Source organism: Odontesthes bonariensis, chromosome 6, assembly GCF_027942865.1.
Source record: "Odontesthes bonariensis isolate fOdoBon6 chromosome 6, fOdoBon6.hap1, whole genome shotgun sequence".
NCBI lineage: Eukaryota > Metazoa > Chordata > Actinopteri > Atheriniformes > Atherinopsidae > Odontesthes > Odontesthes bonariensis.
In genome coordinates, this window is record NC_134511.1 from 38234963 (window position 1) to 38249445 (window position 14483).

The window sequence follows — 14483 nt, forward strand, 5'->3', positions numbered from 1 at the left end:
GAGAAATTCTTTTGTGTAAACAGCAGGTGGCAGCGTTGCTTTGAGATATAGCAGTCATTATTTTTCAGTGGCAGGGCAAGTGAACTCTCTTCTTTTTTTTGTCTCTGTTTGCTTTTTGTAGGTATTCTCAGCCAGCCTCCAGGACAGAGGGTCACGACCCCTGGAAGGTGGCAGTGAGGTGATGTATCGTGTCCACTCCCCTGGTCAGCAAGTTAAACCAGGAGAGTCTGTGTGCCTTCTCTGGAACACGACCACTGCAAGGTAATGCACCAAAGACACACCAGATCAGATACATGATCAACCAGCCCTTGAAAAATAGCATTTTATAGTATCAGTGTTATTTGGTAATAACACCACTTGAGCTTTTTCTTTTCAACTCTAGTGTGTACTCGCTAAATCTTTTATTTTCCCTTAACTTTCCCCTGACACTGTGCAAACAAACATGCCCAATATCTGTACTCCTTGCCAACAGCTATTTGTCATCCTCATACTTAACTGGGTGACTAAGAACAATATGGTAACTGAAGGGCAAAAGTCCATGTGCTGCCTCTCAGTAAGGCCTCTCTGTGGCCGTGTGGGATATCATCTCCTTCTCGTTTTACATCTGCACATTCAGTCTTATAAAGTCTGTATCCTACCACTCGGAGTCTGTTTTGTTAAGGACATTCCTGGGGTGTGGAATGGGATTTGGCTGGAACACGCTGTTACAAGTTAAAGATTGGCCGGTTTGGTTTTGCCAGAACAGCTTCTTGGATGATAAATCCCAGACAAAGAAGCTTATTATAGAACTGACATTGAAATTGAGCAAAAGGTGGAGAGAAAGTTAAGGTCTGTTGATTGCTACTGAATCCAATAAAATAGGAATATGGCTGTTTGTGTGGATACGCATGGTTTGCAATCCCACTCGGTTTTAACAGGTTTAATCACTGACCATGTTCTCGCATTTTCCTCTTCATCCTCATAGAAATTTTAGATTTCATTCTCTGTTTTTCACTTCATGCCAAAATTTATGAATCCTCGTTACACTGAAATTTTTCTTTTCTGACTAACATGATAATCTTCTGTTTGAGATCACAGAGCCATCTTTAAAGGGAATAGCTGATATTAGTTAAGACTTATTTAACTGAAACATCAGAAAAGGAAATTGTACAAACTGGTTTATTTGTGTTATTTGTTTAATTTTCATTTTATTGTACTGTGCTCTACTGTGCTGTATTCGTATCTTCTGTAATGTCATCCTGCCTTGTCTCTTCTCCTTTCCTCCCCTCCATTCTAGCTGGTCATCAGATGGTCAATACTGCAGAGTTGTGAAAGAAAGTGGGAATTATGTGGAGTGTGCATGCTCCCACTTGTCTATATATGCAGCCCACGCTGAGTTTGTCATGCTTGCATCCTACAATGAGGCTTTCTATGCCTCAGGATTTATCTGCATCTCAGGTACAAAAACACATTTCATTTGTCTTTTGTTCCCATCCTTGCATGTATTTACTTGTTTACTTGTGATTTTTGTGTTTGCCCCCTAATGCCTTTCTCCTCAGCTTTTTAACTGGTACATTTGAGATGGATTTTCAATATTGTTCGTCCAATTCCATAAAAGCCATGTGACTTGAATTAATAATTTAATTTAACCTTAACAATCATTCCATGTTGTCCATTTTTCCTTCCTTAGGGTTTGCATTGGCCATCATATCCCATGTGCTGTGCTCCCGTTTCCCCATGTTTGCTGCCAAACTGCTCACCCACATGATGGTGGGTTGTCTTGGAACTCAGGTAATTCATTTGTTTAGATCTTCCTTTGTTGCAATACTGTGTTTTGCATCAAAACTCTGGCATTTTCACCTGTTTGTATCTCATGTGCACAAGGAAACAGTAATTCCAACCTGTGCATGAGTGTGGATTAGACAGATTAACATAGTTGTAATGTACAAGTGCAATACTCACCTCTTGGCATCCCAATTCCAAATAAAAAGATAATAACATAAAGGCAAACATATATTTGATTTTAAGCATTTGCTGAGAGTGCAAACACGCGAATACACAGACACACACACATATGCTGCTGATCCAAGTCCCGCTACCAAACATGTCACAGGTAATTTCTTGGAAATGTGCATGGATGTGAACACACATCATCAGATGTCATTGGTTGCGTAGCTTGCGGGCCGCTGCGTCCTGACAACACAACCATGCCCCCCGCACCCATGCCCATTAAAAACGCAAGCTGTCACATAACCATTGAGTGAGATAGATATGTAGCTACAGGTTAGTCTCTCTGCTGGTTCCGATCCTTTGTGTGTGCGTGTGCATGAGTGAGTGGTAATTTTCCACTGGTCCCCCCTCTCTTTGGTTGACAAACACAAGCACTTTCTAAAGCAGACCTTGGGGGCTAGATACCTCAGACTTGACCTGTTTATGGCCCATGCAGAGCCCCTGAACCTGAAATGGTTTTGGATGGAAAATTCCATCCTGTTCTCTTCCCATGTTGGTACTCGACTGTATTTATAAGGCCTTCCTTCTTGAATGTCTGAGATAGTGTAATGTTTTAGCAATGTCTGTGTAAATCTCTGGCCTTCTAGTCAAGGTTTGTTGATGAAGACATGGTTGAGTTTGCAGACTGGCAAGCTGGAACTCCAACTGAATCTGTTCTTGTGTAATATGATGTACCCTCCAAGTGGTCATCTAGTACTGCCAGGAATATTTTAGAGATAATTATGGGCTCACTGTACAAGATGTGCTGGATTTAAATTGATTAACTGACGTCACTGTCTTCATGTAATTATCCAGTTTATCTTAGAACTGAAATGGCTGGCAAATTATTTTTTGAATAAGCATCTGAGAGGTGGGAGCAGAAATGTTCATGACATATGTTTTCTTTGTTCTTTTTCTGTGTCCAAAATGTGTCCAAGGTTAAGGCTTATTTTTGTAATCCTTGTTGACTACATTCACCTCAATTATTCATTGTTCTTACCCCCACATCAGAGGACTGAATTTGCAATCTTAGCTGACTGTATCTGAATTGATAAAAGTTGATTGCACGGGATGAGCCATTTGACTCTTTAAATTATGTCAACAACCTGGTTATTCACCTGGCCTTAGGCTCACTACATAGTGTTTGCTATACAGAAGACTCACTAGTGGGAAGAGGTAGCCTTTTGCCGATGCATTGCAAACACTTCTCGAATTCAACAGCAGGTGCTTCACAGTTTTGTGACAAATATTCATAGTTATCAAATAATGGCAGTGTACATTCACACCGAAAATCTATTTCAATTTTCAATTTTATTCATTAACAGGACAGTGCATATTAATAACAGTACATCTGTAACATGCCAGAGTTAGCCAAAGGCTAGTTTTCATCTGTAGTCCTGGTGGCCAGTTGTACAGTGGCACCCAAAAAAAACATGAAATGTTAAACAATAAAATCATCAACAATTAAGAGCGACATATTAAAACAGTGTTAGTTCATAATAGAGAGAGCAACAATGATGGTAGGAAACAGTAAGATACAAGTAGAAGTGGTTCCGAGGATCAGCATAGCTATTCTTTAAGCACACGTAGCAGCAGCAAAGCGTTTAATAAAAGCATAAAATCATCACTGAGTATCAAGCATTGATAAAACTGATTAAAACATTTGGTAGATGCATGATAATTTAACAAACAGTGCTGATAAAATCATAAAAACAAGAGGTTTACACCGGGTCAAAAGAGAATCACACATTCACAAATAAAACACGTTGTGTAAGCAGCAGGGGTTTAATGTTGACCAGTCTGACTACTGATCAGTCATTGTTTAAAGTGAAATAATTTATACGTGTTGATGTCTCTAATTGTTGTGGGAATGGTATTCCATTTGTGAGAAGCTTTAACAGAAAAAGCTGACTGACTAAAGGCACTTTTTCTTATGGAATAATACAGTCACCCTGAGACACTCCTCGAGTGATTCTATGTGTAGATGTTCTTAGACTGATAAAATCACTAAGAGGAGGTGGGGCCATCTCATGTAGGATTTTGTATGTCTTAATCTATATATTTTTTAATTGTACAGTGTCCACCTAACCGCACATTGACGACAGCTGTAGCAATGTAATCATCTTCATTATACTATCAATGAATTGGTACTACCCAGAATGGTAGATAAACAACAGTCTTTAAGTCATGGTGGATCCATCATCGTTGCTCACATTCAAATATTTCAAAAGAGAGCTGCATTATAACCTTACCTTACCACTAACATAGCAACTGTTTGGACTGAACAAATTAAGTTTCAGATGTGGTTACTGTACATATTTTACAAAATATTTCTCAAGTCCTGCAACTCAGGTAGAAAAAGACACAAGCCACTTCATGGCTGGGATATCTGAGGAGTATTATATGATCACCAGACATTCCCAATGGGTCAGAAACCACCAGCTTTCTGACGGTATGGGTAGAATTTGTAGGCTTTATCAGCTCCTGGTTCGAGGGCCCAATGTATGATGGTCTTTTTGGACCCTTGTACATCTTTTGTGACGTGATATATAAAAATGCTACACTCAATACTGAATTTAATTTAAATTTGTAACTGCACCACAAAACAGCAAACTCTACATAGTGTACTGTATAGTGATATAAGTGTGCAATTTGAACACAGCCTTGGGACCTGGTCAAATTGAGAAAAAAAATAGCCCATTGTATTTTCCTTAGCTCTTTTCCTTGATCTTGGTAAAAAAACAAAACAAAACAAAAAAACATCATAAGGTTAAGGACAGATGGTAGGAGAAATTCTTATGGACTTTAGTAAAGGATGATTGTGCCTGTTAAGGCTATGTGTCAACTCATGGTCACTTAAAGGTCCTATGGCATGAAAATAAATGGAGGCTTTTATAGATTTTTATAGGCTTTAGTGGTCCCCTAATACTGTATCTGAGTTTTTTTCCCCAAAATTCTGCCTTGGTGCAGAATTACAGCCAGTCCCAAAAATGAGCTTTCCTTAGGATCCTCAGAATGAGCTGTTTAGTGGGGGTGTGGCCTTACTTACGCCCGTGGTACCATGCTCAAATGTTTTGTGAATCGCTATGGCACGTAGATGGCACGAAGATGGTGCGGCAGCCCTATGCCGTAAAACTAGCGAAACCTGTTGATATGAGCTTACTTTGACAATATGACGAACTAGTTACTGAACAACTCTCCTAACACAGTCAAACATCAAGCAAGTGCTACACAAGACACAGCAAAAAAGGCGTGCGTGAAGGGGAAAGCAGGAGGGAGGATTTTGACATTCTCATCTGATTGTTCTGGTTTGCAAAGATGCACGTAGCGCGAGTCATTTCAATCAGGGGAAAGGCAGATATCGTGCGCGCCATAACACCAACAGCAGGATGGCTATCAAAACAACAAATAAGTACACAACACTCGCGTTACAGTAAATGAGGTGTCCACTCGCATACCTCATGCTATTTACATTAGCGACAGTGACCGAGCTATTAGCTGCAGAGCTAAAGACACAGACAGACTGACCGTTTTGACTGGAACCATGAATGAATCATTATCCTGATGAAATGCACTGAATTTGCGGATTCATTCTTCTTCAGGAAGCTTGAAGTAGGGGGTTTTGGTCTAAAATGAGCGAACTAACCATCTCATGGGCATGCAAACACCTCCAACAGCCCAGTTGGCAGAGATAAGTGCTTGCAGATGCTATTAGCTGCATAGCTAACCGTTAGCTAACGTTTGCTTCTAACGATACAAACCCTTTCCTGTGGTAACAAGCTATGTAACTATACTGTACATACAGGAATGCAACACAATAATAGAGCGTTAAATTACTTACTCTCGGGAATGAGATCGTTCCCCAAGTAAGGGGGCGAATGGAGCAGGAGATTGACAGGCGGATCGGTGCGGCGTCTGCAGTGATGTGGGCTCTGCACCGGCCCGTCGTGGTGAAAAAGGAGCTGAGCCAGAAGGCGAAGCTCTCGATTTACCGGTCAATCTATGTTCCTACCCTCACCTATGGTCACGAGCTGTTGGTAGTGACCGAGAGAATGAGATCGCGAATACAAGCGGCTGAAATGAGTTTCCTCCGCAGGGTGTCTGGGCTCTCCCTTGGGCTCGGTATTGGCCCAAGTTCTGAAAACATTCGTCTGTGAAATATTTGGCGCACACATATACAAATCTCTTCGGTTCTGTCGTCACTTTCCCAGAAAAAAAAAAAATCTGTCCACTGGCTCTTTAGAGGTTCTGATGCAGGAGCTCTAAACAGATTTTTTACATCCATATACAGCGCAATGAGCTGGCCAAAGAGCTGTGGGCGGGGAAAGGCAGTTTATTGGCTCTGGGTGGAAACAACCTCCACGTCATAAGCGGCGCCCACGTCATAAGCGGCGCCCACGTCATAAGCGGCGGCTTTACCGATCAGGCCATCTGTATGGTCACATTTCCAAAGGCGGAGAATAATTTCCAGTGCATGGTTTAGGTCTATCGTCATTTTTAGCCACCGGGGGACTGCAGGCAGGCTAGAGGAACTCATATTAATGTTAAACAACCTTAAAAAGTGAAAATTTCATGCCATGGGACCTTTAAAGCATTCTCACACTGTCACTAAGCTCTAGTAAAATCCCGGTTTTCCTTATTGAAAGTCTGTACAGTGAATTATGGTGAGCTTACATCTGCAGTGATCTGCCACCGAGAAAGTTGAAATAATGTATTTAATTTATCTGACAAACTTCGGTCTTCACTCAATTCCCCTCTCGTATATGTAGAATGGGACAAGGACAGTGGTCCAACTAAATAGTCAAGTCAAACTCGTACCATCGCTCAACTCAACTTTACATAGTTTTCTCTAATTGCTGTAATTGGTCTCCCTGCATCTGCAGCAACTTTGTTTCAGTTTTTTTTTCCAAGTAGTCTTTCTCCTTCCCCTGTCTCCCTACAGCCTGTGTGTAGTCTGCATTCGAGTCTGTTACGCTATTTTTTTCTCCTATTTCTCTTTTATGTTTTAATACAATTTTTTAAATACACTATATTACAGTAACAAAACAGCATTATGAAAGGTTTTGTCTGTAATTTGGATTATATTGCATTTCATATTTTTTTATTTAAGTTTTTAACACACATGTGCTGTAGATATAGTTAATGCAATAAGTATTCACACAAATTTGAAAATATTTATTGGTGTCTAAGTTAATATACCAAATTCATTTCATATATAACAACCTTTTGTATCATTAAGAGCCTGAATCGTCCTTGTGTGTGTTTTTCGATGCATCTGGAAATATAACTCTGTGATCCTCCATTTGAGAGACTTTCAGAACTATGCATACCCTGCGAGCCTATTCTCTCTCCCCACAGAACCAAAACAGCTATGTTTTGAAGGCCATTCAAAGTCTGTGTTTGCAAAGATTTGTCTGAATCCACATCTTGCTAAAGCTGAAGCTGTAAATGCAGCCACACCACAGCACAGCCAGTCAAAATAGTATGTCTATAGAGGATTGTTATTGATTGCCTGTTTGAAATTGAAGAAGGTAAAGGGTCCTACATCTTGAATGGTAGAAAGGTAATTTGTGATAAAAACTGAACTTGTGGGTCTCAGCCTTGCTCATTCTTCACCACTGGCTCTAACTATCAGCTTCTGCTCCAGTCCAGCCCCCCCCCCCCTCCTTACAGAGAGGGCTCTCCATATGTGGTGGCTGTAATTAGTCACTGACTCTGCCTTCTGTGTGGAGAAAATTAAAGGTGCCAGTGTGATTAATTTCGCTTTGCAACAGCTACAGTCAACCAGAGAGAGCTAGAATAACATCTTGAACAAGAACTAAAGCAGGCGAAAAAAAAAATGAAAAGGGAAAAGGGAAGGCTTCTGGTTCGATGTTTCTAGCTTTTTAATAATATTGCTGTCTATATATTCTGACTGCCATCATTTTAACTGCTCTAATATCTAGTTAAGAAATGTCACAGAGCCAAGGGCAACACAGGTTGTATGTGTAGGTGTTACATCACCACAAAAGGAAGGCAACAGAGAGAGCAAGAGAGAAGGATGAGTGAGCTAACTGCACAGAAAGAGAAAAATATCAAAAAGACCTATAACATTGAGACGGTTATTTCCCAAATAAAATGCATTCACTTGTTCTTCCTGAATGTTTATGAACTTCTTTTTTCCACACATCACCATAATAGTCAACAGTTTAACTTTTAGAAAACTTTGGCAAAGGTAAGAGCAAACAAACAAACAAATTATAATACAAACTTGAGTTTTAACAGGAACTTTAACAGGAAGTATAACCAGGAAACTGCTATATCAACAAGCCTTTAAGAAAGTGCACAACAAATTCCCCAAAACTGCTAGAATGGATCTCTTGTTTCATCTGTTTGATACGTTATATTTTCTTTCTAGTCGTCTTGGATCTTTTTTCAGTAACAAATAAGGCTCAGATTGCTGTGTGTTAGACAGTTTATCAATGCTTTAGTAAAGTAAAATATTTAAGATAAGCATAACAATATCCCGGACTTAGAAGTCAAAAACAAACAAAAAAAGAATCTTGTTGAAGGTGCCAGGGGGGTCAAAAAGGTTGAAACTGCTCCCTGTCGATATAAAGACAGAGAGCGGAGGGCTGCCACCGACAATGATACATGCGTCAGACCTCCTGCTAGGAGATAATGAGGATTTGTCCTATCCACCACCTCCAGGAAGCTTGGACTTGGTTTTTTTTATGTGCCAGGGTGTGCACATCTTTCTGACATAAGAGGTTGTGCAGTGACAACTTTTGAAAGCAGTCTTGTCTTCCCCTCAGCAGTCCAGCAGAGGGGATTGAATTAAGCAAAGTACTGCTAAGTATTGGTCATATTTTTACGTTTGGTCATTTAAAGATAGAAGAGCTAAATTCTATATGTAGTACATAATAGAAACTTACATATATACACACACACATCTATATATCTATCTCTCTATTTATACAGTATATATATATATATATATATATATATATATATATATATATATATATATATACTGTATATATATAGAGAGACGGGGAGATATATCTAGAGATAGATGTGTGTGTATATATATCTATATCTATATATAGATGTGTATACATAGACATAGATATACACATGTCATCTCAGGCCAGATGGATATTTCATGTAATCTAACGTCAAATTCAATAAGTAACTCACAATCTTTCAGTGTGCAAATGTACATGCATGCATGTACAATTGCATGCATGTACATGTAATCCCAACAAATACCCATATTATACTGCCTCATAATTTCATTCTGGTTGTCTAGAAAACTAGAATAGATTGAGAGGCTTATACATTCAGAGAAAGAATTACTTTTCTTATGCTTTAGATCCCTGCAACTCTGCTCTTCATTCTCTGTCTGTAGCTCCTTCTTAAGCTTTAAACAAAAAGTGTGTGTGCACATACACATGTATCCAAGTGTTGATATGGCAAAGGAAATTCAATTCCCCATCTCTATTGCAAACAAAACACGATTTAAATCCTCATCCATTGTGGTTAAACAGACCTTCACGTCACACTCGCCACTCAATAGGTGAATGTTTGCCCCAGTGGTCTCAGAGCTTTATTCCAGTATCTGGGATGTATTTAGGTGACTTATGATTCTGGTAATAAATGATTTCCTGTTATTTCTGGGACTGGATCCAGCATTCAGAAGTCTGCTGTCCAATCCACACACACACACATAAAGATTGCACATCTTTTTTCCCTCTCATGCAACATCCACTAACGTCACTTCCTGTTTCTGAACAGAATACAGAAGCTGTGTCATTGCTCTTGGGATTACGAAAAGTTCCTGTGTATCTAGAGGGGTTTCTCAACAAAGGGGGTTTATGAATTGTGCAATCCATGACCTTACCATTCTTGTATAGAGTTTAGGATCAACACAAGCCTTCCTACATGAAGTGAGTGACTGCTTTTCCTGTGGATGTTTATCAGTTCCCATCATAACCAATCAAACATTAAATCAATAAACACAGAGTAAGTATGTGTCTGGGTTCTCTGGCTGACGTCAGAGAACATGCATATCTTATCACAGTCTATACTCATGCCCAAAAGATTTCTAAAACAAAATGAAGGAAAGGTTGAGAAGAAAACATTGTGTATTTCATTCCCTCTCTTTCCCTCTCAGCTGAAAGATTACTTTACTTACTGCTTTAGAAATATTTTTCATAGATTTTTTTACTCCTTTTTTTTTAAGTAAACAGCCACACAATTGAAAACAGTATGTTCTTAATAAGATTTTAATGCAATTCTAAGCTCCTTACTGTCTGTCAGCCTGAGCTATTGGCAGACAGGTGATGGAGGGCTCTAAAGTATCAGCTGTCCAGGCCTGTGTAACTGCACGTGTGTGTGTGTGTGTGTGTGTGTGTGTGTGTGTGTGGACAAGACAGTGGAGCGATGAAGTCTCTTGGGAGACTCACATTACACTCTACTTACCCACACCTTGTGCCAAGTGTTGCCCTGAGTCCACTCCTCATAGTCTGATCCATCTCTGTTAAAGTCAACACCATCTTCCTTGTGCACACTCACTCATCACTGTGACCTTCTCGTTTAATTGCAACTGAAAAGCGAGTCTAAACTTTACTGACAAATAACTAATTTCTTGCTCCTTCATTGCCTGTTTTCTCCTGACTTTTTCTTTTTGTCATCTCACTCAACATTCATTTTACATAATTAGGAGTAATGTCCCACTTATTATCTGTGTCCTTCGCCTCTCAGGTCGATGTCAGCCTGAGCGGACATCAAGAGCAAAAGACTATTTAACTGTCTCTGGTTCACCTTCTCTGAAGGTGGCTGGGTTCATCCTGTGTGACTCATCAGTTTGACCACTGGCGGTATATGTTGCCTTTTCATAAACTGGTTGCAAACCTTCAACATCATCAACGCTCGCGTAAAAAGTCCCGTGGAAAATGCAGTTGAGTCATTTCCTGCCTGTTTTTATTTATTAATCTATCTTATTTCTTTTTTAATTTCTTTTTTAAAGGTTATTCGGCGCCTCTAACTAACAACGTTCTCATCAGCACTCGGTTAGTTAGAGATGGCTACACCCGTGATTGAGGTATCATGGGGCATGTGTAGTCCATGCACTGTTTTGTTGGTTGTGTACTGTAAATAGAGCATCAAGCACTCATTTTTCTGGCAAACATTGTCAGCAAACTTCTCATGGCTCGACGGGTGCCCTGAGCTCAAAATTGATGAGATTTCATGTAACATGTAGTCCCATCTTCTTCATTGTTAATGGCTTTTGTCTGAGGGCCGTATAAAAAAAAGCCGTTGGCGGGGCCTCTAAGCTGAGGCCTACATAACGTATCACCAGCATATGCATGCTGGTGATACGTTATGTTGTGATAAGTAGCACTGTGCACGATTATAAAGCAGTCGGCTTTGTATGTCTGTCGTCAGGTCTCGAGCTCATCTTCATATTCATGAGTGTAATGTAAGTTGGATTAATGTTATTGGTCTTCCAAACATCTGCTGTGCTGCAGCAGACTCTGACCTTTCTGGACTACTTTCTGGTTACACATTCATCTCTTCCAAATGTGTGTTGACCTAACAGCTGGTGACCCCTGAAATGCACGAACTTTCCTCTGGTTTTTAGAAAAAGCAAGAGGTTACAGCACCCAATCTCCATCAGCTGATAAAAGATAAAGATTAACCATATAAAGTAATAGCAATACCTTGCGTTTTTACGTCTTCATTTTCCTGTTTCCTGCCTGTGGAGATTAAACTTTCACCAAATGTGGACATTTTTAAATCCAGATTAAAAACATTTCTTTTCTCATGTATCTATGCATGAAATCTGCACGGTATGTTTTAATTTATCTAGACTGTTGCTTGTTTTTAATCATTTTAAATCATTTTGATTATTTTATTTATTTATCTTTATATTATTTTACGTATTTTTAATGCTTCTTCCCCTCCCCGCTGCAATGCTTTTATTTTATGGAAAGCACTTTGAATTGTTTTGTACATGACTTGCTATACAAATAAATTTGACTTGACTTGTTTACACTACAAATCATACAAACTTCAAATGCTTATAACATTAAGTACAGATTCATTTGGATATTCAGCAAAAGAAAAAAAAGTTTTTTAAATAAAATTTTAGCCCAAGTTTGTGTCACACCTCACAAATCTGAGAATGAAAAAACTTCATATTCCACCGATGTAAACTATCTCCTGTTGACAATGACTTTCTATATAACTCCTGATTTAATATAAGATTGTTCAATCAGCTGGTGCATACAATTACCTGTGGCACTTTAAGTCAAGGGCCTGTATCATCTGACAGTTCTTATCATCATCTTTAATCTTCTTTGTTGTTATGAAATGTTATGAAATGTTTCCAAAATGTAAAAATTATCAGTTACTTGTTTCTCTGCACCAACTGGCACCTTTCACATGATTTTGTGGAGTTATTAATTTTATCATTGGGAAATTATTCAACCAGGGCTGCTAACTTTGTGAATGAATGTGGGAGACTCACAAGTTCTTAGTATCCTTTTCTATTTTTGGAGTTTCACAGTTTGTCTTGGCAGAGCTTTCGTGTGTAAAGTTGACTGAACTTTAGAGGTTTAGAAGAGGGTTTACCCTGAAACTTTTTGGGTCAGTGGTGTTGCCGTTATCTCTTGATGTTTGCAGCAATTTTCTTGGTTAGGTTGAATGTAATGTTTCCCAGTTGTTGTAACATTTGTTACAGAATTCCCACAGTAATCTGGTTTTACATAGTTTCACTGTTAAAACTGACTGCATATTAGCTTGAACTCATGAGGACCCAGATGGAAACTTTTTAAAAGCCATCCGTCAATTCTACAATAGCACAGCAAAAGACAATACGTGACAATACGTGTGTTGCTCTATGTGTTTTTGTCTGTGATGCTCACTGAACAGCCTGAAATAGAAGTTGAGAGCTGCCCGACTTCCTGAATGACTCAGGAAGAGCTGAATGGAAGAAGGAAATGACATTCAGTGTAATCTAAGAGAGATGTATTTAAAATGAGTTCCTTTGTTCAAGCTACTTTCGAGGTTGTTTTTAGCTTCTTTCTTTTTAGGCACAATATTTTCCTGAGCAGGACTAGATATTTGGAGTTTGACAAGTTGACTGGAGCAGCTGTAACTGTGTTGGCAAGTGCTTAAAAACACATTTTAAGCAAAAAAAATCATGAAACACAACGAAAACACACTCAGATGAACACAGACATAAACATTGAAGCACATCCATATGAAGATGCACAAACATAACATACATACGCATACAATGGCCTTTTATGTGTTCACTTTAACTGTTTTCTTCTTTTACACATTCAGTACACACACTGATATCATTGCAGCCTCCATCCTTTAATCAGAATAGCCTGTAGGGGTCACTGTAGCTCTATGGCGAGAGTCAAGTTCAGCAGCAGCTGTGAATGAAGTGCCTGATCTATGACCACCCTGAGAGCTCCTTCTTTTTATGACTAAACCTATGGAGCACACTTAGAAATTACTCCACGAAGAAAGGTTGGCTGAGTCAAACCCTCCAACTCTTATTCTTTGAATGAATCTACCTGTGAAGCTAGAACTTGTACAACTTACATCATTAGCAGACAAAATCTGAACAATCATTCAGGACAGCATCTATGACAAAATAATCTTAATAGCCCGAAGCAAAAAAGACAAAAAAAAGTTTATAAATTAGATTACAACTGTGATAAAGTCAAAGTTTTTCAATCATCATCTAGTCTAAGTTTACCAAAGAAGATTAAAAAAGGCCCTGCCAAGACGCTATGAAGTGTATGACATTTCAGCTCTGGCACTAATTCGGCCTGAATCTTACAGTGAGGGACCATTGCAGAGTTTACTGGCTTTATAGCTTTCCATTGATGGACACGGGATCTCTCTTGAATCAATAGCTTGTTTGATTGATGTTGCTAAGTGTTTGCTTTCTGTTAGCTTTGTGATCAGATATGTACCAGTAAAATCTTCCTGATGATAGTTGAACCGTCCCAGAATGATAAGAAAAAGGAGCAAAAGCTCAGCATGCTTGTATATCTTCACTGTTCTTGATCTCAGCTGTGATATAACTCACATGGCACTGTCATAATGATATCAGCATACACGTGCATATATTATGGAGATATATTACAAAACATATTGACCACTGCTGTCCCTCTCTTGTGTGTCACTGATTGTGAATATGTTGCACAACATAGTGCAGATATATATTTCACTGTGCATTGCTAAATGTAATACTCTTTTCCAGATTAGAATAAAGCGACTGCCCCACAGCAGAAGCACACATGCACACACAGTGGTTTGTCTTAGAGCAAAGCAGACCCATTGAGTGTGTGTGTTCAGGGAGCTGACCTTGAACAGCTGGGTACTTTGTTTTTATAGCTGTGCAGATGTACATGGAGCCATGTGCGTGTCTCGTGGCTTCCAAAGAGTTCTCTGTTTGGTCCCCTGACTGCTTCACACCAGATGTTGAGGAAGGAAATTCAAGAGGCATC

General features: G+C 39.2%; 1 protein-coding gene across 1 annotated transcript in view; it reads left to right on the top strand.

Annotated features, from left to right (window-relative positions):
* Window positions 1-14483, top strand: part of adgrv1 (adhesion G protein-coupled receptor V1) — a 106670-nt gene that overhangs the window by 61282 nt on the left and 30905 nt on the right. Inside the window, exons 86-88 of the mRNA XM_075468731.1 lie at window positions 122-261; window positions 1277-1437; window positions 1670-1770. Coding sequence (XP_075324846.1) covers window positions 122-261; window positions 1277-1437; window positions 1670-1770 — 402 coding nt within the window. The remainder of the gene's footprint in view (window positions 1-121; window positions 262-1276; window positions 1438-1669; window positions 1771-14483) is intronic.